At 36.5% G+C, this 26,438-nt stretch overlaps 2 protein-coding genes across 4 annotated transcripts in view; one reads left to right on the forward strand and one right to left on the reverse strand.

The window, feature by feature from the left end:
• The window catches only part of rfc5 (replication factor C (activator 1) 5), a 39,472-nt gene extending 19,461 nt beyond the window's left edge, over positions 1–20,011 (reverse strand). For all 3 annotated transcript variants that reach the window (XM_039773574.1, XM_039773577.1, XM_039773576.1), the window contains exons 1-6: positions 19,855–20,011; positions 12,134–12,198; positions 11,422–11,558; positions 9,226–9,305; positions 8,423–8,496; positions 1,042–1,201 (exon numbers count right to left, since the gene is read on the reverse strand). In XM_039773574.1, coding sequence (XP_039629508.1) covers positions 1,042–1,201; positions 8,423–8,496; positions 9,226–9,305; positions 11,422–11,558; positions 12,134–12,198; positions 19,855–19,898 — 560 coding nt within the window. In that variant the 5' untranslated portion in view covers positions 19,899–20,011. The remainder of the gene's footprint in view (positions 1–1,041; positions 1,202–8,422; positions 8,497–9,225; positions 9,306–11,421; positions 11,559–12,133; positions 12,199–19,854) is intronic.
• Positions 16,194–17,111, forward strand: LOC120541698 (zinc finger BED domain-containing protein 4-like). The gene is made up of 2 exons (XM_039773578.1): positions 16,194–16,384; positions 16,905–17,111. Exons 1-2 carry the CDS (start codon positions 16,209–16,211, stop codon positions 17,056–17,058), a joined length of 330 nt encoding a protein of 109 aa, XP_039629512.1. The 5' UTR covers positions 16,194–16,208; the 3' UTR covers positions 17,059–17,111.
• Positions 20,012–26,438: the final 6,427 nt, after the last annotated feature.

Here is a 26,438-nt window from a genome sequence, read left to right on the forward strand (position 1 = left end):
GAAGTGTCCATTGGATCAAACTTCTTGCCACCTTTTGGAAGTTCATACACCATATTGTATAAACATTATTGTGGCTTTGGCACGAATGGTAAGCACTGTAAACTCTGCCTTGCTTCTACGAATATTTCTGATAAAACCAGATGACAATAAACAAATCAAGTCTATACAGAAAATTGGAACACAAAAATACTTTCTTTTCTCTAATCTGCAACAATTATATTCAAGCAAAAATCAGTGCTAAACACTTCCTAATGCCTCAGCATGTATTGGTGCATCTCACCTTCTAATATCCAAGGGGATGTGCTGGGAAAAAGAAGTCTGATCCAAGGATGCCCCACCTCACAATTTATAGAACTTAAAGAATATGTTACTAATGCCTTGATGCCAAACACCAAAGAACAACTTCCGAGAGCAAAATGGTTAAAGTGTGAAAAGATTAAAGCCACAAAAGGTGAGGCACTGGTACACGGACTCTGTAAATACAATCTGAATTGGTCACTTACTAAGAAAAACATTGTACTGCTATCAAGGTCGGGTTAAAGGGGGTGTATGAATTAGGATACAATCAACTACTTTATATATAAAAAAACAAAAATACACACAACAACATTCTCCATGTCTAAAGGGCTGCTGCTAGTTTCTATGCAATGTGCTAGTTATACATGTAGCTGAAACAATTTGCCTGTAGTGCCAAAAATGGCAAATATCATCCTTTATCTATGTAGTGACACATTATTGTAATATAATAAGAGCACCAGGCTAATGGCTACACCTAGCTTGATTTTCTATATGGTGAAAGTGCCCAACTGTAATGAAGTAGTTTGGTTCAAGATAATCAATTAGTTGCTGAAAACCAGAATCAATAACTACACAGATTTTCAACATACCTTGTTCTACCATTATACACACCCTCTGTGCTATTATTTCCTTGGCCTGTCACTCATTAGTTTTTCCTGGCTAATGCTGCAGATATGGTAGGATACTGCACTTCAACCTCGCAAGTGGAATGATTGTTTTTACTAAGGTGAACATTTCACTTACTTCTCCTGTGCTATGACATATTCCAGTCTGGGGACCATCTGTTCCTGGGAAAGTGGGCCAAACCTGAACCTTGTGCACCGAGACTGCAATGCTGGAATGATCTTCGAAAGATAGTTGCAGATTAAACAGAATCTTGTATTCTCTGTAAACTTCTCGATCACTATAAGATAGGCAGAAAAAAAACAAACAAATATCTATTTCTATATGTACAGTATATGTATATCTATGTATATTATACACACACACACACACACACATACACATATACACATACATATATATATATATATGTATATCAAAAAAGAGATTTAACTGACTCTGAAAAGTCAAAATTGTAAAAAGTCTCTTTCAGAGGGATGCAGCACTTTTGGAATTGCTAAGATATTGGTGTGTGATCACAGAACCATCAAACATTTTGTTGCAAATAGTCAACAGGGTCGCAAGAAACGTGTTGAGAACAAAAGACGCAAATTAGCTGCCAAAGATTTGAGAAGAATCAAACGTGAAGCTACCAGGAACGCATTATCCTCCAGTACTTTCATATTCCAGAGCTGCAACCTACCTGGAGTGCCCAGAAGTACAAAGTGTTCAGTGCTCAAAGATATGGCCAAGGTAAGGAGGGCTGAAACCCAACCACCACTGAACAAGAAACATAAGTTGAAACGTCAAAACTGGGCCAAGAAATATCTGAAGACAGATTTTTTTCAAAGGTTTTATGGACCGATGAGATGAGAGTGACTCTTGATGGACCAGATGGATGGACCTGTGGATCAGTAATGGGCACAGAGCTCCACTCCAACGTGGAGGTGGGGTACTGGTATGAGCTGGTATTTTTAAAGATGAGCTAGTTGGACCTTTTGCATTGAAGATGAACTCAAAATCAACTCCCAAACCTACTGCCAGTTTTTCGAAGACACTTTCTTCAAACAGTGATACAGGAAGAAGACCATGATTTTTATGCAGGCCAATGCTCCATCACTTGCATCGAAGTTCTCACTGCGTGGCCAGCCAGTAAAGGCCTTAAAGATGAAGGAATAATGACATGGCCCCCTTCCTCATCTGACCTAAACCCTATCGAGAACTTGTGGGCACTTCTTAAACGCTAGATTTACGGGGGAGAAAAACTACACCTCTCTGAAGAGTGTCTGGGAGGCTGTAGTCACTGCTCCACAAAAGCTGATCGTCAACAGATCAAGAAACTGACAGACTCCATGAATGGAAAGGCTTATGACTGTTATTGGAAAGAAGGGTGGCTATATTGGTCATTGATTGATTGATTTATTTTTTTTGAAATGTCAGAGATGTTTATTTGTAAATTTTGAGGTGTTTGTTTATTATTCTCACTATAACAGATGAAAATAAACAAGTGAGATGGGAAAATTTTCATTTTTCCTTTAGTTGCATAATAAATCTGCACACTAATAGTTGCCTAATAATTGTGCGACATATGTATTCCCCTGATGATGTTCACACTCACATTTCCGTTGTGAAACATTCAGGTTTCTTAACATTTTGGATTGACTGATAGCACTGTGTTTGTTCCATATTAAAATGAATCCTCAAAAATACAACTTGCCTAATAATTGTGCACACAGTATATATATACATATATATATATATATATACATATACATATATACATATATACATATACATACATACACATATATATATATATACACATACATATACATATATATATACATATACATATATATACATATATATATATACATACATATATATATATACACACATACATACATATATATATATATATATATATATATATATATATATATATATATATATATATATATATACACATACACATACATATATATACACATACATATATATACATATACACATATATATATATATACACATACATATATATACATATACATATACACATATATACAGTCACAGATGAGCGGGGACACTGCCTGGCCGGGACGCCTGGATAGTCCCCGACGTGGGCAATATTACTCCTATTTGGGGGCCACAAGGAGGGTCCTGGGACAGTGCCCAGGCAGTGAGGGAATACTGGATGGCAGCACTTCCGCCACACCAGGAAGTGCTGCCGGAAATAATTCCAAGAAGACCCGGAGTGCTTCCAGGTGCTTTCCTGAGAATTCTGCCACACCAGGAAGTGACGTCAAGGGGAGCACCTGGGGCTCATCCGGGTCATGATAAAAGGGGCCGCCTCCTTCTAGTAGACGAGCCAGAGTTGGGAGGAAGGAGACGAAGTTTGTGAGAAGAAGGAGGAAGGAGGTCAAAGAGAAAGAAGAAGAGAAAGAGGAAGAAAGGAAGAGAGTTGGTGAGAGAAGGCATTGTGGTGCTCAAAAATAAAGGAGTGTGCTTTGGACATCCTGGTGTCAGTCTGTCTGTGTTTGGGGGTACGTTTTCCACTATAAATATTATTTTATATATATATATATATATATATATATATATATATATATATATATATATATATATATATATATATATAAAAATAATATTTAAATATTACATATATACACACACAAAACATTAAGGTCTTAAGGCTGAACATAAAAAGATGAAAATGACTTCTAATCATATTTGTTAAAAAAAATGCTACTGTCACACAGGAATAAGACAGACTGTGTAACTTTAAAAGATGATGTGAGAAATTCAAATAACAAAATGACATAGTTCTACACTTTCATTATTGCCATAATGGATGTAAAACCTATAACTGACAACTATTCTAAGTCAGCCACTCTCAAAATCAAAACCTAGATTACACTTATGCATTTATGACTATTTACTTTCACAGTCAAATCATCTCCTTGTTACAAAAAATGTGTTTGTTGGAGGTGGCGTGTTGGAAAGGAACTATTGCACTATACAGAAAGAGCATCAACAGTAGATTACATTCTTACCATTTTATACTATCATTATATATTACAGCATAAACTGAACAGCACTTAATGGTTCTACAATTCATCGGTGAACTAGAAACATATACACTGTGCTAGTGCTGACAGAAATGGCCTCTTCTCTTTTTTGTTACCAAACCTAATCCTATTTTATTTATACCTTCAAATGACAAGTCAAACTAAACACTGGTTTACACAAAAGGACACTGACACACAGAAATACACATTCGATCGGTTACTTAAATCAGTAGTTTAGGTAAAAAAAAACAAAACAAGCTCAGAAGGGCTAAAAAAGGAAAGTAAACTAGTGGAATTCGATTGTATGCTAAAATTCAGAACTGTAGTAAAATGCAACCTCTTGTACTGCCTCAGCCTTGCAAATCAAATGCTCATTTGCAGTTGACATGATTTAATATATTCAACATTAGGTATCACTGCATTCCATTACATTTTAACATAAGTGATCTTACAGGGTTTAACTGAAGAACTGGTTTCTGAATCAGGGTATTATATTTGCATGCACTGTAATTTATTCTAAAATTTCTTGTTGACTACTTGGTCAATGTACTTTCTCAGTCAATCTCAACAAGCCTAAATACAATAAAAGCAGTAAACAAAGTTCCTGGTGTAAAAAGATTGTGCTACTTTTAAAATTACTCATGTTCCAATATCATGCAATACAGTATGGTGTCTTCTTGACAACTACCCACACAGAGACCAGCAAAACAGAACTTGAAGAAAGAATTCTCTCTGTATTTAACTAGTTTATCTCTGTCTAACACTTTATACAAAATTTTCTCCACACTTAGTTCACAAAACGCAAATATGATGACGTGTGAAAAGCTGCTAATCGGAACAAATATCACACTGCCCTAGAAGCTAAGACTGTGGAATGAAAACAGACCGATCACATAAGCTTTTGATAACATTCCAATACTGGGATGTAAATGTGTGAAGAACTAAGAGGCCATTAAAAATAAAATAAAAATTATTGCATAGTGGAAAAATGTTACCAATACCAAATAACTGGGCAAACGGATCAACCAGATATTCTTACTCACTACTTTTAATCTATCAAGTTTAATAATTTACCTTGGTCACATCAAGAAGCAACAAGCATTAAAATATTCCTTAACAGTTATACCAGTCAGTCACATGGTTAGTATACACATTCATGGCATTAGCTCATAGAGGAAGTTGAATTTTAAAGTAAAACTTGACTTTTCAAAAGAGGTTTATCTGGATGTATTAATTAAATCAGTTCAATTTGTACAGAAACTAAAGTCCCTGTTGAGACAGAAAAAATAAAGTTTAAAAATGACCAAACTATAATTTAGTTTATGAAAAGGAATCATGCTAAACACACAGCTGCAAGAGAAAACAAAAAAACGTTTTCCCCTGCAAATATTTATTGTCACTGCTATTCTTGCTTAGAGTGCTTTAAACATCAGGTGGATACATTTGCAAACTTTTCTAAAAACATATTTTAACTTTGTCATTATGGGTTACAGAGTGTAGACTGATGGGCAAAAATGGCAAATTTAACCATTTGAAATTAAATCAACACAATTACCTGTGCAGAAAGTAACGGGGTCTAAATACTTTCTGGAACCACTATATACTCATGACAAAGAACATTTAGATTTTGACAAGGCAAGGAGTAGTATCTGGGCTGCATTATACTTTAAGGACATCAACAAAACAAAATGCACTAAGTAATGTTTGCTGTGATATGTCTTTAAATTAAGATTGTATAATAATTTTGTCCCCTTTAAAATTTGTTATAGAGAAATAAAATGTTTTATTATATTGAATATAGTTTTGCAATACAAAACTTTATAATTAAAATCTGAACCTCTGAAGGTGTCCTGTGGTATCTTAGCACCAAGATGTTAGCAGCAGATCCTTTAAGCCCTGTAAGTTACCAGATGAGGTCTCTAGTACAGTGCATCCCACAGATGCTCAATCATATTAAGACTTGGGGAACTTGGAGAACAAGCCAACACCTTGAACTCTTTCTCAAGTTCCTCAAATCATTCCTGAACAATTGCTGTAGTGTAGCAGGGGACATTGTTCTACTGAAAGAGCCCACTCACATTACAGAACACCATTGCCATAAAAGGGTGTACATGGTCTACAACATTAGGTATATATGGTATGTGTCAAAGTAACATCAACATAAATGTCAGGACCCAAGGTTTCACAGCAAGGACATTGCCCAGAATATCATGTCGACTCCACAGCTTTCATCCTACAGTTCACCCTGCTGACATATCTTTTCCAGATAAATAATGCACACACCCCTAAACGACCACAGGATCTAAATGAAAACGTGGTTCATCAGACCTCTCACATCAACTTCTCACACTGCTTAATAATAATACTACATTTTAATGGTCCTCACATGCCCTTTGGAGGCACGTCCAGTGGTTGATGGAAGTGAGCATGATCATCCTGACCAGTCTGCAGCTATATGTAGCAAGCTGCAATGATGGGGTTGCTCCATTCAGGTTTTTTTTTTTTTGTTCCAATACCTATATCATTTAACTGGATTGGCTGATTCTAATACAGATTCAGACTTTTTTTTTTTTTTTTTTTTTTTTTTAAGGAAAAAAAAAATACACTAAGCTCCTGCATAACCAGACACAGAGAAACCTTATGTTCTGTATTAAAACTGTTAACACTGGTAAATTTATATTTAAATTACAGACCACAGGTTTTACCTGTTCATTTTTTATGAACAAAATTAAATTCTATAGGCTTACTGTTTTGTGACCATAAAAGTAGTAAAATCCCCCTAATGTACATACAACTAATAAAATATGCTGAGAAAATATTTACCCAAAATATATTTAATTAAAGATAATAAAATGCTTTTCACTATTACAAGCATTCATATTGTTTAATTCATTCTGTAATGTACTTATATGAAACAAAGCTTATTTTAAAAATACCATTTGTCTAACAAAATGGGAATTTCCCCTTGGGATTAATAAAGTATCTATCTATTTATCTAAAGTATACATTCTTATACATCGACTCAGTGAACTGACCTTGGCAGTTAAACACTGTTTAAATTTAACATTTATAGATTTTAGTCTAAAGCCTTTTTGTTGTTAACATGTACATTTCCTATATTTATACAGTATGTTTGTATTTTTCAAATTCTTAATTCTTGTGGTGTAATTATAAATATGGATTACCATTTTGATTATGCTGTTTAAAAAAAAAAACAAAAAAAAAAACTCAAATCTATGAAATGTTTATAAGATGTTATAAGACGATACAAGGCTAACAGAGTTAACAAATGTACAAGTAAAATATAACACTATTGATTACTAAGCAGTAATTTCAAATTCTTCTTTATCTCTTCGTTTTAATTAAAGGGCAAAATGAAAATGTTTGAACTCATTAAAGTAGCCTTTCTTGCCACTTGAATAACTGCACAAGATGACACCTCCACTTCCTTTTTTCAGTTTATTACTTCACTTTCTTTAAGGTAAAGGCTAATTATTTTGGTGTTCTCTCACACACACAGACACACACACACACACACACACACACACACACACACACACACAGCCTCACCTGTTCACATTTACCAGAAGCAATAGACGTTTTGCTCAACTACCATATAATTTTACATAAAAGAGCACTGCAACTATTACCATAAACTTTAGATAAGGAATGAAAAAAATATTTTTTGTGATAGGCCAATTTATCGATCACCAATAGAGTCTTTTGTAATGAAAATCATCCAGCATTAAGTCTTTAGCCATTTTTGCTAAACTAGATTTTCTTTGCAATCAGACCCGATGCGCTAGCCTTCGCTCACTATATGCATCAATGAGCTCTGGGCACGAATGACCCTCCTTTGCAGGTTCACTAATTTCCCTTCCTACCAATATGGTAGATACTAGGCAATGCAAACCACAATCATCCCATAAGACCTTCCATTTAGGAGATGCTCTGACCCAGTCGTCTAGCACTCACAATTTGGCCCTTGGAAGAGTCGTTCACATCCTTATGCTAACCCATTTTTCCTGCTTCCAACAAATTCATTCAAGAACGGACTGTTCAATTGCTCTCTAATATATACAACCCCAAAACAGGTACACTGAAGTGAGAATAATAAATGTTATTCATTTACCGGTTAGTGGTTTTAATGCTGTGGCTGTTAGGAGTAGACTGGCACAGAAAAGCACTTGGATAATCAAAACAATGCCCACTATAACTACAAAACTCATTTATAAATATATATTTTTTTATATTTAGCTTGCAGAATTTAGATTTACTATGAAGCTCAATTCATCTTCCAAAACTATTTTTCCAGGTGAGGGTCACTATTTTTCAGAAAGAGAAAAGTGCACAGCATGGGTTGCATTCACCCTCCCTCGCCCCAAAATTTGGACATCTACCATATATTTCTTTAATATGTATATCATCAACTACTCAACAGCAAGAATGCTTACCTCTTCTTAAAGCATTTTGGGCATCTTGAGTCATGGCATCTGCTTCATCTAATATGACCAATTTAAAGCCTTTTCTGGAAGAAAATACAATTAAAAGATAAATACATTCATTTAACTCAGATTCACTGCATTATATTAAAGTACACACAATGCATTCTATTAAATCACATCATTTTGCATATTTAGTTTTGCAGAGGGAGAAAGTAATGTGTAAGCATAAAAATTGACAAGAGGTCTCAGTATTCACATTGATTAAATAAATAATAATAATAACTTTATTTATATAGCACCTTATCACACATTTACATGCAAGTCAAGGTGCTTTCCACCTATTAATCAACAAAAACAAAGATACACCAAATTCACTTGGATTATTATCAAATAAATAAAGCTATTATAATTTCTAATAAATGTAAATCCAACCAGGTATTGTTAAGCAAAATTTAACCACTAAAAGTGTAAAACAAACCTTCATTCTTATAAGAAAAAGATTTTCTTATTTTTATATTAAGGTTGACAACAGATCTAATAAATATATATAAACATTTAAATATCTACATCTACCTAGGCATATGTACATGGTAACCCATTAAAGTTAATGAAAAGATACAAAAGTAAATAAAATAGTCCATGCTTGACTATATACATAATACACAATTATACCATTTGTGTTAAAAAATCTCTAACATTATGTACATTTTGAAAATACTGGATGAGTAACCATTACGTCATAACTCTTCTTAATGCTAGATGCCTAACGCTCAATATATGTCACTAATAAATTTAATAAATATCTTCCTTACTTGAAGATTGTTCTGGTGCTTGCAAAGCTCAAAATAGGTCCCCGTACTACATCTATACCTCTGTCATCAGAAGCATTTAGCTGAGAAAATAAGATTGTATGATTATGTAATGAAGGACTTTCTTAATTAAAACAGAACATACACATCCATTGACTACACATGAGCTTTGCGACATGTGATTATAACAGGATCATTATACCAGTGCTTGCTGTAAAAAGAACACCAGCATGTAGAATAAGGACATGCATGTGCTCGTTGAAATTCTACTGTAATATGTCCTGAAATTAATTGTATTAATATGACTAAGGCAAACATGGGGTTAAGAGAACTCAGTGCAAAAGGTTTAAGGAAAGCCAAATTTATAATGGTCCTAAACAGATTGTATTGACAAGAGTGGTTACATTACTAGCTGTGTAACAGGCGGAGTAAAGATAGCTACTTTTAATATTGGGAATGTAAAGGCATGAGAACTACAGTGGAAGAGAGGGTCAAAAGGTAGTATTCCCTGCAAACAGGAAAATGGCATGGAAAAGTTATAATAACTTAAATGGGCTGGCACATAGTACACCTTTTTAAGGAGCATAGCTATAGTCTGCAACAGCTATAAAGATAACTGTACAGAAATTATAATCATATTCTTATTATTTGCTTGACAGGCTGGTAGAAATGAAAAAAAGAGAAAGTAAGACTTTACTCTAGCATACTGCTGGTGATGTATTGGCTACTTAAGTTTAAGGCAATAAAGCAGAATGAATATGTGAGAGCCAATATTAATGGTTATATGGAAACCTATGGACATTTAGCTTTGGTACAAGAAATGTTGAGAATGAAAGATATGGGGTTTATGTGGAGCAAGTCAACTGATTATTTGCAACATCCCAATTTCAGAAATGAAGAGAAAAAAAAACTTCAGAAAAGAGGTAAGAGGAACAGAATGAAAATGTAAATAAACACTGTCTTTGGAGAAGGCATCACAAAATTGAGTGGTTGTAGGAAACCTCAGTCCTAGGCATAAGAAATAACCATAAGAAATATGAGGCAAAAGCCTCAATCACAACAGGTAACAAGCAAACAGGAATAAATTAGTGGTCAGTTTCTGTACTAATGTTTAAACAAGAAATAATAAGAATGGTGACTAGGAGAAAAATTAGCATAATACAGTTTTTAAGGTAAAAGTAAAGGGTAACCATGGAGCAGTTTATGCATTTATTATAATACAAATGGAAGTGGCAACCAGAAGTCTTGAATAATCTTGATATGACTGCAAAAACACAAAGCACAATTTATGAATTAAAAACCTGCAAGTGGTAAGAAAAAACATTTGGAACAAAGCAACATGGATGTTTGGTCAAATTACATATGCTGTAAAGTTGTTAGATAGAAAACTCTTCAAAGCATAGAAGTGGGTTCACCAAATGCTTTTTCAAATGCAATAATTTTGATACCGGATGCTACTGTAATAAATGTAAAATTAGACAGCAGCAACTGGGATTCTTTTGTAAACAACAGTTACTCACACATTCCGGAGAAGTCAATACATGGTACCAACAGTAAAGCCTAGACTCGCATGTAAGAGTTTGAGAAATGTTACTCTTTGTAATTCCCTAAACAAAAAAAATAAATAAATAAAAACTTCTCTGGTGGTGAAAAATAAATATTATGCAAGCTAAATGAGGTGGTGTACAGGGATATGAAAAAATATGGCAGAAGAACACAGCAGAATATCTAAGGAATGAAAGTCAAATACAGTACTCAGTTTAAAGAAAGCACTGCTGTGAAGGAAATAATTCATGTAGTATGTAGAACCGTGCTAAGCTGGTTTGCACATGTGGACACAAAGGGAAAAAAAATGATGTGTAAACTTCCAGGAAGGCTGGCAAGAAGAAAAAGGAAAAAAAGGCTGAACATGGTGGCACAGAACAAGGATGTGTCACGTAAAACCCTTAAGACTATGCTTAGTGGAAGAAGAGAAGACATAATAAAAGCCAGAGAAACTAAGGAAATGTAGATAATGTTCAATAATGTATGTGCGCCAATACATAATACTTTCAACTTTAAAAAACTGGGTGGAAAAAAACCATGACTAGCTGAAAGAAAAAAATAAAAAATAAAAAGTTACGCTGAATAGTCTGCAACTACAATTTTTTAATCAAACACTTCTAAATATATAATTTTTTTAATTACTATTTTGTTTACCTCCAAAACCATGGAATTAAATTCTTTATCCTTATATAATTGTTTTGCGCATGCCAGAATCGTAGATGTCTTTCCAGTCCCGGGAGGACCGTAGAATAGCAAATGTGGAAGTCTGTCTTCTTTGATAAAGCGCTGAACTGTATAGATGACATACAACACAAAAATCAAAACAAAGAGAAATGATTGCATTAGGGATCATAACCTCAGTATTTTATCATTAAGAATTTAGAATAAATGAAATAAAAATCAACTAACTCCTCAAGCTTACGTATGCTCTTAAAAAAAGGACTGAAGGAAGTGTTGACCCCAAAACTTATTGCAAGCAACATATCAACACTGCTCCTGAACTACGTCCAGTGTATACAAAAAATATTATCCATAAATATTTTCTTTTAAATATTTTAAAAACCTGCATTAATTCCACATGCATTTAAAAATTGCACAAATTAGTTTATTTTAATAGCATTTTTATTTAAATTACTTTCAAGATAAGCATTTGGCAGGGATAAGGCATGTTCTGCAATATGCCAAGAGCCCCTCCCCAGCACCCACTGCAACTAGCATAGAACCTATGTAAAGAAAGACTATTGATGGATGAAAAGGAAACTAATATTTATTTAGCAATTTCTTTATATAAATGTACTTTGGATTATGGTGGAAACACAGTCCAATGATTTTGTCAAATCAGTATTTATAATGGACATTCACCTACTTGTACTAAGAATATCCTGGTGCGATATTAAATCATCAAGCTTCTGTGGCCTGTATTTTTCTACCCTGAAAGACATTAAAAGAAGCTTAATATACAACTATAAAAAAACCTCTGCAAACTTACAATTTCTGACTCCAACACAAACTCTTTCTATTTAACACCTTAACAATAAAACTTAATTCGACAGATATACAGTATGTATAGGTCAGGGGTACGCAAACTCAGTCCAGGAGGGCCACAGTGGCTGCAGGTTTTTGTTCCAACCCAGATTCTTAATGAGAGGTCAATTATTGCTAATGAAGCACTTATTGCTCAAATTACATTTTTCTGCTTCATTTTAGTGGCCTCACTTGTAAAGGTCCCCAACCTTTAATTGCTTATTTCAGCATTAAACAGCTACATTCATTTTTTTAATGGCTCCTTATTAGTAATAAGTTGCAAATGACAAAGCAGCCAGTGATTTTCCGTCTAACTTGTTTCCATTTACACCTGTGTGGATTTATCATGGATTATGTGGCTTAATAAAACACTTAAGAGAAAATTGTGAGAGACTGAAAATTACCTGTTTTAGGCTTCAAATTATTTGGATGATTTTCTTGGAAGGGAAACAAAAATCTATAATATAAGAATGTAACATTGCAGACAACCATGCCATAAAATTAAATAAGGTCTGAAATTGGCAAACATTGGTTTCTAAGTAAGCAATTCCACTGAAATGAAAACATGCAGCCACTGCAGCCCTCCAGGACCGAGTTTGCCTACCCATGGTAAAGGTAAACAGTACAAGAAAGAGCACTAATTTAACAAGTGATACAAATAAAATGGTAGGCAAGAGGTAGTACAGTACCGACAAAAGCTCATGAAGCTGCGCCAATACTCCTGAAAAACAGATTTAACAGCGCTCTAGTTTAAGTATTGCTGCTGCAGGACAGATTTAATCAAGGACAAATGACTGAGATAAATATAAACATAAAGGAAAATTTACATGAGATGTTCTAATCAGGAAAATACTGATTAAACCTTAATATTAGCATATACATTGGCGTAACCAACTTAAACCAGCTGTAACTTCTCCCCTTACACCATCTTCAGATTGCATCTGGTGTAAATCAAAAGAAAGAAAATAACTGAGTCCATCAAACACGAGTTCTTGCTAAATCTTGCAGTAAAGGAAAAACAAGTACAGTTTTGTAGTTTTCAATAATCTTTATTTTTCTTTTAACTATACTACTGGCGGGCGGCACGGTGGCACAGTGGTAGCGCTGCTGCCTCACAGTTAGGAGACCCGGGTTCGCTTTCCGGGGTCCTCCCTGTATGGAGTTTGCATGTTCTCCCCGTGTTTGCGTGGGTTTCCTCCCACAGTCCAAAGACATGCAGGTTAGGTGGACTGGCGATTCTAAATTGTTCTTGGTGTGTGGGTGTGTTTATGTGTGTCCTGCGATGGGTTGGCACCCTGCCCAGGATTGGTTCCTGCCTTGTGACCTGTGTTGGTGGGGATTGGCTCCAACAGACCCCCCGTGACCCTGTGTTCGGATTCAGCAGGTTGGAAAATGGATGGATATACTGTACTACTAGCAGCACCACAAATGGGAAATCTGCAAAACTGATAAATACCATCATCAAATACTTTTTAAAAATTAAATTATTAAGGTAATTTATGTTTCTGGTTTTTGGTGTACTTAAATCAAAACGTCAAAAAGCATTTTGCTTCCAGCAATAAATTCAATCAGGATTAATACTGACTAATTAATATGAATAATACTCAGATTACTTGAAATTGAATTAGAAAACTCCTTGTAAATATGGCTGATTATTAAGTGTCTGAATACTCAATTAACTAATTAAGCACAATTATCAACAGCTGTCTTTTATGTGTTATATGTTGACATCTAACATACACTAGATTCAGATGTGCTGGACAATGCAGAAAGAAAATAAATGCTCGCGTGAACAATCTAAAGGATCAAGTAAGTAAAGAAAAGTTTGTTTTCTAAACTGTATTTATATAAATTAATGAATTCATGATGTTAGATATCTCAGTTCAACCACACTTGTTAATGAGACATAAGCAAAACATATCCACAAACAACCACCATGAAATGGATAGAAAAGCATTAAGCACAAAAGTGCCTAATTACAATACACAAGTATAAAATGAAACACATTTTCACTTGGTCATTTCATTCACTAATTGGTGTGCTTTTTTTAATTATCATTACCATCCATGGAGTTTTCTGTTGAAAGATGACTTTTTTTGCGCATGTATGTGTTGTACCTTGAGCCAAAGACTTTCTGTGATTAGAAATAATGCTACTTATTACATGGGGACACTCACCTGCACAAAAGCAAACTGTTTTCACTAGGGATGCACCGAATGTTCGGCAACCGAAATTATTCGGCCGAAAATAGCCAAAAAAAGCACTTTCGGTGTTCGGCCGAATAAGTAAAAAGGCCGAATAAATTTTGCCGAACAATGACGTTTTTAATGACGCGATCAAATAGTAACCCGCGTAGAGTGAGAGGCGCGCGCTTTATGCAGCAAAAATGTCAGCAGTGTGGAAGCACTTTAAAGCGTCAGAGAAAGAGGCAAAAACGGCTGTTTGCAGACACTGTTCTGCTGAATTGTCCAGAGGGGGTACATCTGCAAAAACATACAGCACTTCAAGTTTAATTTATCACTTAAAATCAAGACACCCGAACATCATGCAGAGTACGAGAAAGACACGGCGGCTACGGCAACAGCAGCAGCGAAAAGGAAAGTAGCTACTCCCAGTCCTAAGACACCCACTCCATCTGTGGCTGACTTCTTAGAAAAGGCAAAAAAGTTTGCCAATGACAGTGCCAAAGCTAAAGGTATTACTAAAAGGATAATGGAATTCATCGCATTGGATGATCAACCATTCTCTGTTGTAGAGGATGTTGGATTTCGCAGGCTTATAGACCATATTGAGCCCGTTACACCATGCCTAGTAGACGGCATTTCTCAGACGTGTGCTTACCTGAGATGTATAACGTCGTTTCAACTCACGTCCATGAGCTCTTGGCTACAGATATTGCAGCCCTCAGCTTCACGACTGATATTTGGAGCTCGGATGTGAGCCCCACCAGTATGCTGAGTTTAACTGCGCAGTGGATCGACACAGATTTCAAGCTACAAAAGATTGTGCTTCACTCACAAGAGTTTAGAGGGTCCCATACAGCTGTAGCCATATCCGAGGCGTTCGCCAACATGTTTGACACTTGGCGTATCGACCGATCTAAAGTGCATGCGGTAGTCAGTGACAACGCAAGAAATATGGCTAAAGCCATGGAAGATAGTGATCTGAAAGGCATACGGTGTATGGCACACACAATTCAACTGGCGGTCAACGAGGGATTGTTGAGTCAGCGCAGTATAGCAGATGTGATAGCGATAGGCAGGAAAATTGTTGGCCATTTTAAACATTCACCGCTTGCCTATGCGCGCCTACAATCTATCCAAGAACAGTTCGGAACGCCACAAAATCGTTTCCAACAAGATGTGAGCACAAGGTGGAACAGTACATATTATATGCTGGAAAGCCTTTTTGCGCAAAAGCGAGTCTTGGCTACATACATAGCAGATCATGACCTGCCCGCGACATTCACCGCATACCAGTGGGTGTTAATCGAGAACGTTCTCTCTTCTCGCCCCTTTGAGCAGATAACAAAGAGATAAGCTCATCTGATGCATCTGTGGCAGACGTCATACCTTTACTTGCAGCACTAAAACGTCTTTTAAACAAAGAGGCTGAAACAGACCACGGAGTTAAAACAACTAAAAGTGCGCTCTTGGAAGCTGTCAGCACACGATTTAGTCAGGCGGACTCAGAACCCCTGTACTGCATCGCGACTGTGCTTGATCCACGATATAAAGATCATTACTTGGATGTGGGGAAAAGCTGCGCACACGAGAAATGATCCAGGCCGAGTTGGATTTGGGAAAGCCGCTAGGTGATGGAGACGGTCAGGTGATGCACAGCGCAGGAGATGAAAACAGCGCAGAGAGTAAACGGGCTCGTACTACAGATGAGCGCGCACAGTCTCGCTGTCTGACATGTTCGATGAGATCCTCCAAGAGAATAACCCATTTGCAAGACAGAGGACAAGCTCAACCGCTCAACAGTTAGATGGTTATCTCTCAGAAGTCCCCATCCCCAGGAGCAATAACCCTCTCGAATTTTGGAGGACCAATCAAGGCCGCTTTCCCGACCTGGCGCAGATGGCACGCAGGTAGGCTATGGGAAATTAATTTAAGATTTTATTTATATTTTGGATTATGGTAACACTTTATAAGTAGTTTCTATTTTTAACATTAACTAACAATGAAAAACCCTTATTAAAAGCATTTATTAATCTTAATGTTAACATTTACTAATACAGTATTATTTACAGTAATTTTTGAATTAAAAAGTATCAAAAGTGGTAGGCCTATTTGTTAAAATTGTTAATGCACTTATACTAACATGAACTAAATATTTTTTATTATCTTACATTAACGAAGATTAATAAATACCATAACAAATGTATTGCTCATTGTTAGTTAATGCAATAATGTTAACAAAAGGAAACATTGTAAAGTGTTACTACCTATATTTTATATTATGTATTTTGTGAAAATGTAACTATTTTCAGTGTAGTAAAATAGTAGGCCTACACTGGGTTTCAACCATTTCATTATCTTGAAGACATTGTTCGTTTTGAAATGAGCAACTGTCAGAAAACTGCAATAAAAATTTCAACTATTCTGCAGGTACTTGTCTGCTCCATGCACAAGCACCGACAGCGAGAGACTGTTTAGTGCTGCATCTCATGTCATCGATGAGAAGAGGAACCGACTTTCATGTGAGAAAGCAGAGAAGCTACTTTTCATAAAGAAGAACCTGCCACTTTTCCTGAAGAAGTAGGCTAAGTAGGCTTATGTCTAGAACAGTTATTCATTTGTTGTGGGTTCATCCACATTTTTGCACTATTCAATGCACATTTGTTGTTGTAGACATACAGAGTTACATTCTTTCAGCAGTCAGTTATAGGCCTAACATAGGCTATTCAAGAAGGGGCTTCAAAGATGGCCATAAAAATATTTTTTTATTTTACTAATTTATTTATTTTAAGTTATATTGTGCTTTGTTTGTATAATATCTGCTGGAATGTTAAAAAAAAATGTTCAGTGTTAAATAAATATTTTGAAATTGTATTTTTGTTATTTGATTTATTTCTCTGAAAAGCAACACAAAATAGTAAAAGCTAATTTTACTATTTAATTATTGTAATGGTGAAAGAATTGGCAAAATAAATGGAAAAAAAATGCGAAACACCGCGTTCGGTATTCGGCCTTCGGCCAAGCATTTCATTATTATTCGGCTTCGGCTTCGGCCAAGAATTTCATTTCGGTGCATCCCTAGTTTTCACCTATGCTGGTCTGCTACAGACTGATCAAAGCACAAAGAGAAAGGCCAATGCTAAAGGTATATTTGTGAATAAATGTGCAGAGACTAAGGACAAATCACAATATACAATAGAATTGCTAAAACAATTACTCAACTAATCACCAAATTGCTTTTCAAAATGATATGCGACTTTAACATTGAAAGAAATTTTAATTTGTATTTTTATAACTCAGGAAAAGGGCCAAATCGCTTCTTGCAAAGATGCTGGAATGCATTTTTCATATATATATATATATATATATATATATATATATATATAAAAATTAAACAAGTTATACTTGAAGTGAAGAGAAATAAATTGGTCAGAATGCAACAAAGACATAGGCCATCTATCAATTCAGTGTGGAAAACTTATCACAGGGAAGGTGCACACACAAACTGGACTTGTTTAGATTTATTAATTAACCTAACATGCACATCTTCTTGATGCTGGAGGAAAAACACTGACATTAGGAGAACATGCAAACTCTAGAAACCAATCTTTAAACTAGTCTTTCATCTCTAATTCTGCAGTGATCGTATATATTGTGCAGAGTCTGACTGTAACAATTACTGTCATATATTGCATCTTGGCTTATGTGCCTGAATCTGTGTCATTTTTTTTTTTTTGTACTTTCCTGCTGCATACAAATTTCTGTCTGCGATAATAAAGTTTACTTAAGAGTTATAGAACCCACACATAACACAATACAATTCAGGGTTGCAGAGATGGCCCAAGCCTATAAAAGTACATGTGACACTATCAATTAGAATGGAAAGTTTAGATCTCTGAATAGTTGGATTTTTCTTTCTTTCACTAGAAATTTTCAATATTTTACTATTGTAGACTATTTAACCACATTAATGCAACACGTATTTGTACTGCCTTCACTTAGCTGTGTAGTATTACATTAGAAGTTATTGTTAACACTTGAGGTACTACAAAAATTACTGCAAAAATGCCACTATCATAAACTGGTCTGTGGTAACAAGACCTTACCAAAAGCTTCTTTTGATATTACAATAAACTGTTGATTTACCTTTGTGCAATGTAGCATACTACCATGCTGATAAAATGCTTTGTTAATATTAAGCATTCACGGATCTTAAGCTCAAATATGAAATATCAACAGAAACATGTCTCAATTTAAACAGCCTTTTATCATTCCAATGTGAAAGTATTTTAGTAGGCCATATTGCAGAGATTAACACTTAGTAAACTGCGACCAAAATAATAGATATATATTGATACATAACAGTAAAGGTGTAATTGATGCATTTTTGCAGTACCTAAAACTGTTTTTGAATTAATTGAATTGTGCTTTCCAACAACTTCCACATGAAACAATGCAGAGGTTGGGGGGCACCACTCGACAAATCACCTGGATCGGGACCCGCGGATGACACTTCAGCACCACACTGAGACACTTTTTTTTTTGTTTTTTTTCCAGTAGCTGTAGTGCCAATCATGCCACCAACCCCAAATTTTCCCTGCAAACTGGAGGACCTACTTGCAGGGCTAGATGCGGATTAACGACATGTCTAGGGCGAAACAATTCCAGGTCAAGGGGCCAACGGAGTTTACAGGATCCCCAGTTTCATAGCCACCACTCAGCCCACAAACGATGGAAAAAATAATATTAGGCTATCCACAGCATATACCGTAGTAAAAATGTTTAATGTAGTAAACTGGACACCCGAGATGCCCGTTTAAAATGCGAATTTCAGTTTTAAACCGCATTTAGCACAGAAATGAAAGCTCTTTAGCTGTCATTTCCTCCTAAAAAGACTGAAACGATTTTTATAAACATGTTTAAAATTCGTCTTTTATAGGGACAGCTTTTATATCGTTATAATAAACGACAAAAAAATCCTAGCAGCGTGTCTGGAAGGTTCAGTTTTGACGATATAATGAGCTTTCAGTACGCTTTTATATATAAAAAAAGTAGTATTCAATAAATTAAGAACGTTCTGTAAAAGTATTATTTCTGAACGTTTTCGTGGGTAGTTAGAATCAAAACAGATATTTACAATAAATACACGTAAAGATGCTGGAAATAAACTTTTAATTTACAGTTACTCAAACGTGACTGGATATTCGCGCATTACACTCACTGATTGATGCAGTCTTTTAGTGACACACTACAGTATTGCAATAATTAGACTAACAAGTGCGTAGGCAGCACACTAATAGACTATACACAACACAACCCACTGACATCACATATTAAAAAACTATTCTGTCGTGCGACGTTGATTTGTCAGTATACTCACCACGGCAGATTTCTCGACTCCAAAGGGACCCTGTTTGAAGCCATATTTTTCGTTTCCTCTACGCGGCTTGTTATTAATTTCTTTTGGCGCGTTTTCGGCAGCAGCGCAGCACATGCGTGCAACACCGATTTCCCTGCGTGCCATGCGATACAACATTAGCCAATCGATTTTTAGCGGGAGGAGACAGGCGATGGGAGGGCAGCGAAGCAGTTGCTAGGCGACTTCGGCGTTGTGCTGAACGCTAAACAGAGATGCGTTTTAGACTACGTGATGTGGTGTGATGCTCTTAGCATGTTATACATTTGTTAAGACCTATTATTACCGAGTTGAACTGTCTGAAACGTTATTTGAATTATTGATTATTCTTGTTTACATTTATAAGTTCTTAAATCCCTGGGGAGCGATAAATGCATTGCGGACAGGGCAGTTCTGAATTACATATATCAATGGAAGCAGGAATGTTTCTGTGTTTTTAACATATAGAGGCCTTGAAATTGTTTATTCAATTTTACTGGTCAGTTCACTTATATGTTTTAATTCTTATGCTTTCAAGTAAGTATAACATACCTAGTATGCATTTAGGGGTGGGTTAACATTACATAAAAATGCTACCTACAACCATTTTGAATGGATGTATCTTCAACCAGAAGGAGAGGTCATCAGGTGGTTACCAGACTTCACTGCCACAATACTCTGCAGCTGGTAGTTCTGCAGTGGTGGCCAGTTACTGCCCCTCTTCTTCAGACTTCCAGCTAAAGTCTAGTCTCTTAAACCAGAGTCAATGTCCCCTTAGTTGATGTTTTTTTCTCTTGTGGCCTCTCACTCCAATTCTTGTCAACAGATTCTACACCAACTGAGCTGGTAATCCACAACATAGCACATCTGCAGTGTGAACAGCCATTCTGTCCAACCCTTATCCCCACAATCCTGTACAAGTTGCTGGTATTTGCTCTATTTTCTCTCTGCTGCTATCACCCAGCCCTCCTCCCATGGTACTGTTAGTTCAACTAGGATAATCTTCATTCCATCTGTACCCCAAATTACAATATCTGGTCTCGGTGTTGTGGCAGTATTACGTCTGTAAACAGGAGTTTTCTTCCCAAGTCAACTTTCTTCTTTTGCCCCTGTGTGAAATGTAGCAGGTTTGACTTTGTCTGACTTTGGATAACTTGTCTCTGTTTTTCTTTAACAAAGGTTATGATGATATGCTATATCTTTTCCTTACTTGGGATCTGGGCCAAATTAATCCGAAATTGGGCCTGATGCTGCAGCACAAGGCCTATTTTTTCTCGGAATTGGTGCCTGTGCATTCAACACTCACCGTACATACGATCTCAGACCGACCAAGGAGCCTTAATTGCTTTCAATGCAACCAGCCAGCCTTTATTGAACATGAATAGTAATAATGATGTAGTATCGTAACAACTCGAGATTAACATCAAACTATGTAACATCAACATTCAATAGCCATTGTCTGAAAAGTGCACTTAATGCAGAAAACCTAACAATGAAATACACAAAATTTTGCAATTCTTTTAAGAAACAGGGTAGTAAAAAATGAATTTGCAGAGACATTGGGTCAAAGTGAGTCAGTTTAAGCTCTTGAGGGTAAAAATTTGTCCACAATTTAAATTTCCTAATAGACCACAATCCTGTCTAGGATTTTAAAAATTCTAAACATCCATGCCGGGCCCACAGGCCGGCTTTTAGTTTTACCTTTACAGATAACCATTTAAATAGCTATCCATTTTTACTGTACAACTAACTTTCAAGGTGACAAATTTACTATGTGGCACTTACCGAACAATAATAAAGTGGCAAGAATCCCCAAGATATTGCAAAAAACGCAGCTAAATTACTAAGTAAACTGTTTAAATTGATAGCATTAACTTGAAATCTTCGGTTAACAATAAACACAACGATGTTATAGTTACGTCACAGCGCAAAGAACAATAGTAACTGCATAATAAGTAACGCTGTGTCTAGGCGTCCAAAAGTCGGACTCTAAATTTCATTCTAAGAATTATTTTGAGGTTAATATAGCAAAGGAAAACTGTTCAGCTTCTGGAAAATTCTCATCTGGGCCTATTTCAGGAATGGGCCTAATGCTGCAGCATCAGAAGCACCCACCATAATCCCACCCTGCTTGGGATATTACTTCTCAAACTTTGCCTGCTCCAAGATATGTGCAAGCAATACTAACACTCTGTACCTCCCCTGTGTTAGTGCTGTTTATCACTCTGACAGGATATGTGCCACGGTCCTTTTTACCCCTGCAGAACTTGCACAGTGGGTCCACTTTTCAGGGTTGGAAAATGTCATAAACTACTCTTAGCAAAATGGAAACGTGGAATGGTTCCAGTCTCCATAGTTCAGGTCAATAAATGTTTCTTTTAGGGAGATCCCACTTTATCCAGGCAACATGTGGACCCAGCTGAATATTTGCAATTGCCTAAGTATTTCATCATGAACTTGAGATTTGTAAGTCACCTTGAAGAAAATCATCTGTTGTATTCTTTTTCTGCACTACGTAATTAAAGGAAAGAAAATCCAATTAAACTTACACACAACAGCACCTGTATACTCTACCTATTTGTCTTTCACCCTAAAACTCCAACATGTTCTTATTCTCTGAAGTTTGTTCAGTATGGCTGACAGCGAATAATAATAATTAACAAGAAGTAGAGTGTTTACTGACTTTCCTGCCTTCAACCAGAGACAAATGTATTTAATATAGAAGTAATTTATCCTGCTGGTAGAGAGTTGCAACTGTATTACAGGAAAAAAAATAGCCGTCAGTGATGTATGATCAGCAGTTTCTGTTGTCTTCCTTAGAAGCCCAAGGTGCCAATGGGAAGAATCAATAAATAAAAAAAAACAAAAGTCAAAAGAATCAAAATTCTTTTAAACAATATCATCTCATCAAAACATAACAGTGCTGTTCATATTTGCATGGTAATTACTTCACATTGAGTGGAATTTAAGTTATTGCTAGTCAATACTTTGAGATTTTTTTAAAAAGCATTAAGGCACAATATTGACTACTGCCACAAAATTTTCTCATTGGTTTCCATCAGACAGCTGGACATGATAGTCAACATAATACAAATTACAGTATGTTACATTTGAACCACTTAAAATATTTTTTCAGGTGCGATTTAGCTGAAGTCATATTGCTTGTCACGCGACCTGTAACCAAATTTGTATGTTTAGGCTTGCAAGGTTTATGTTTCCTGTAATAAAATCCAGGTCTCCCATTTCAAGTTAATTTGTCCAAGAAATAAATATCCATAACAAAGATTATGTGTTATGGCAGTATCCATTTACATAAGCTTTAAAATCCCAACATTATAATGTCAAATTGTACTAGAGCTAAGAAATATATTGAAGTGACTTTTATGGTTTATTATTATCTCTTAATGCTGCCTTTGGTTGAGTTGCTCCAGGAGCTAAAGACAGAGGTTATATATTGGTTATAAGACAGGAGTCAGCCTTGGACATGGTACCAGTACTCAACCTTTTAACAGCTATTTGCACAAGAAATAGATAGACAGATAGATAGATAGTCCTTTATTTTTCCTGATGGGTAGAGTTTACTTTCTACGGTTTAAGTAAGTTTACTGCAAGTGTATATTTATTTATCAAGTGGCAGAGGACCAAACTGGGACTGATAGAATTGTCAACTTGCCAATGTCAAGGAGCACAACTATACAAAGCTCTGAAAAATAGGTTGCCATGAACATGCAAGTAGGATGTAATTGCTAGGGAGTGATACACATAGCTCCCAAAATTAAACTCTAGAACAAGGAATTGGGTGCAAAACTCTAAGTGATCGCAGATTGTTTAATATGAGGCCTGTTTTTTAGGGACTGAAAAATTAGCTTTTGGGGATGACTGAGAGAGAGCGAGAGATAAGGAGAAGTCTTTAAAAGTTTTATTTGGAAGAAACAGAATGGAAGTCATACAGGCAATAAACAAAACAAACAGTGAGTCATTAAACAGAAAAGGATTCAAAGACCTTTAGTTAAATTAAACAAGAATTAGAATTGCTGAAAAAGCCTAATGCATTATGATATACAATGAGTCTTAACTTAGAGAAAAGAAAAACTGGATCTTCTATACAGTAATATAGCCATTATGATGACACATGCAACGCCCTACTATAACATCCTGATAATGGGTTTCACAGCATGGCACCATAATGATATTACCAACAAAATGGTATGAAATAAATAAAATGGTGTCCAGACCTGGTGGGTGTTCATCTGGGATGTTCTTTTTTGATTATTTTGAGCATTGTTTTCCATTGTTTCCAAGCTCTTCTGTCATGTGTATGTTATGTAAAATGTACCTGTATTCTGAGTGCATTGGTCACTTTGGTGTTACATAATAGTTCGGGATCCCCTAAGAGTGCCAATGTCAGGACATTATGCATATAGTGATGGTCATAAAGGTGAGTGTGGGAACTACAAGGTGAACAAACTTACAAAGGACAGGGATATGGTGGTTCTTTGAAAACAAAGGGAAATTTATACTGGCAGAGGTGTTACACCTCATGCCAGTACAGGAATGAGAAGACCGTGCCAGGCAATATGCCCTTTGAATGTGCTGGGTGTCTCAGAAGGGCAATAGGCAGGTACATCATCATTAAAGAGAAAGAAATGTGATCTAGGATACTAAGGAATGCATAGTTCACTGAGGGAATGTAATGAATTATGCTGTCCCTCCGATATAAAGGAGACCTGGTAACAGAAGGCAGGAGCACTGGCTGAGGGTAGGGAGATCAAGAGCCACGAGGATTTCTAGACTGGTGTTCCTTTTATAATTATAGGGCAGCCCCGTCCTGAGAAGTAATTCAATGCCTTGGCCAGTAGAGATGCCTGAATGGGATTTATTGTCACTCCTGTATGATATGTTCAAATAAGATCTTTTAGGTTACAAATAAAAAGGGGGCTTTCCTTATATTTTTGGGACATCCAAAAGAATACTCATTTCAAGCAAAGTCAGATTTACCAAAAAAGGAATAACAGCAACTAAAGTGCTAGACAATCCAGTAGTCATTAAGAAGGCACTAAGTTTACATGCCAATACTAAATTGAAGAAAGGAGATGCTAAATAGCACAGATGATCCCACCAACCATCGGGTAAAACTTAAACAAAAAAAAAAAAAACAGAGAAATTAGTTTAACTTGACCCTTGACGCCTACCATATGCTCATTGGCTTTGGAGATGGGAGGAAGTCTAAGACCAACAGTGGACTAGTGGAGGAGAATAAGAGTGTCCGGGATTTAGGGAAAGTGTATCACAATCTGGAACAGAAAAGGTGAGTGAGTACTTTAAAACACGCAAATAGGTGTGTATATATATTAAAAATTAAAGGAACACTTTGACAACACATCAGATCTCAATGGGAAAAAGAAATCCTCCGGGATATCTATACTGATATAGACTGGGTAATGTGTTAGGAACGAAAGGATGCCACATCGTTTGATGGAAATGAAAATGATCAACCTACAGAGCCCTGAATTCAAAGACGCCCCAAAAATCAGAGTAAAAAAAGTATGTGGCAGGCTAGTCCATTTTGCCAAAATTTAATTGCAGCAACTCCAAATTGTACGCAGCACTTTGTATGGCCCCTGTGTTCTTGTATACATGCCTGACAACATCGGTGCATGCTTCTAATGAGATGACAGATGGTGTTGTGGGGATCTCCTCCCAGATCTGGACCAGGGCATCACTGAGCTCCTGGACAGTCTGAGGTGCAACCTGGTGGCATTGGATGGACCAAAACATAATGTCCCAGAGGTGTTCTATTGGATTTAGGTCAGGAAAGTGTGGTGGCCAGTCAATGGTATCAATTCCTTCATCCTCCAGGAACTGCCTGCATACTCTCACCACATGAGGCCAGGAATTGTCGTGCACCAGGAGCCACTGTACCAGCATAGGGTCTGACAATGGGTCCAAGGATTTCATCCTGATACCTAATGGCAGCCAAGGTGCCTTTGTCAAGCCTGTAGCGGTCTGTGTGACCCTCCATGGATATGCCTCCCCAGACAATCATTAACCCACCACCAAACTGCTCATGCTGAATGATGTTACAGGCAGCATAATGTTCTCCATGGCTTCTCCAGACCCTTTCACTTCTGTCACGTGCTCAGGGTGAACCTGCTCTCATCTGTAAAAAGCACAGGGCACCAGTGGTGAATCTGCCAATTCTGGTATTCTATGGCGAATGCCAATCGAGCTGCATGCTTCTGGGCAGTGAGCTCAGGGCCCATTAGAGGACATGGGGCCCTTGGGTCACCCTCATGAAGTCTTTCTGGTTGTTTGGTCAGAGACATTCACACCAGTGGCCTGCTGGAGGTCATTTTGTAGGGCTCTGGCAGTGCTCATCCTGACACAGCAAACCTTCTGGCAATGACACGTATTGATGTGCCATCCTGGAGAAGTTGGACTACCTGTGCAACCTCTGTAGGGTCCAGGTTATCGACTCATGCTACCAGTAGTGACACTGACTGTAGCCAAATGCAAAACTAGTGAAGAAACAGTCAGAAAAGATGAGGAGGGAAAAATGTCAGTGGTCT

This window comes from Polypterus senegalus, chromosome 12 (assembly GCF_016835505.1).
Source record: "Polypterus senegalus isolate Bchr_013 chromosome 12, ASM1683550v1, whole genome shotgun sequence".
Lineage (NCBI taxonomy): Eukaryota > Metazoa > Chordata > Cladistia > Polypteriformes > Polypteridae > Polypterus > Polypterus senegalus.

Bases quoted from the DNA above. Each gene is read 5' to 3' on its own strand.
- LOC120541698 (XM_039773578.1), top strand. From the start codon at position 16,209: ATGTTCGATGAGATCCTCCAAGAGAATAACCCATTTGCAAGACAGAGG. The intron at 16,385-16,904 runs GTAGGCTATGGG...ACTATTCTGCAG, and splicing joins CTGGCGCAGATGGCACGCAG to GTACTTGTCTGCTCCATGCA.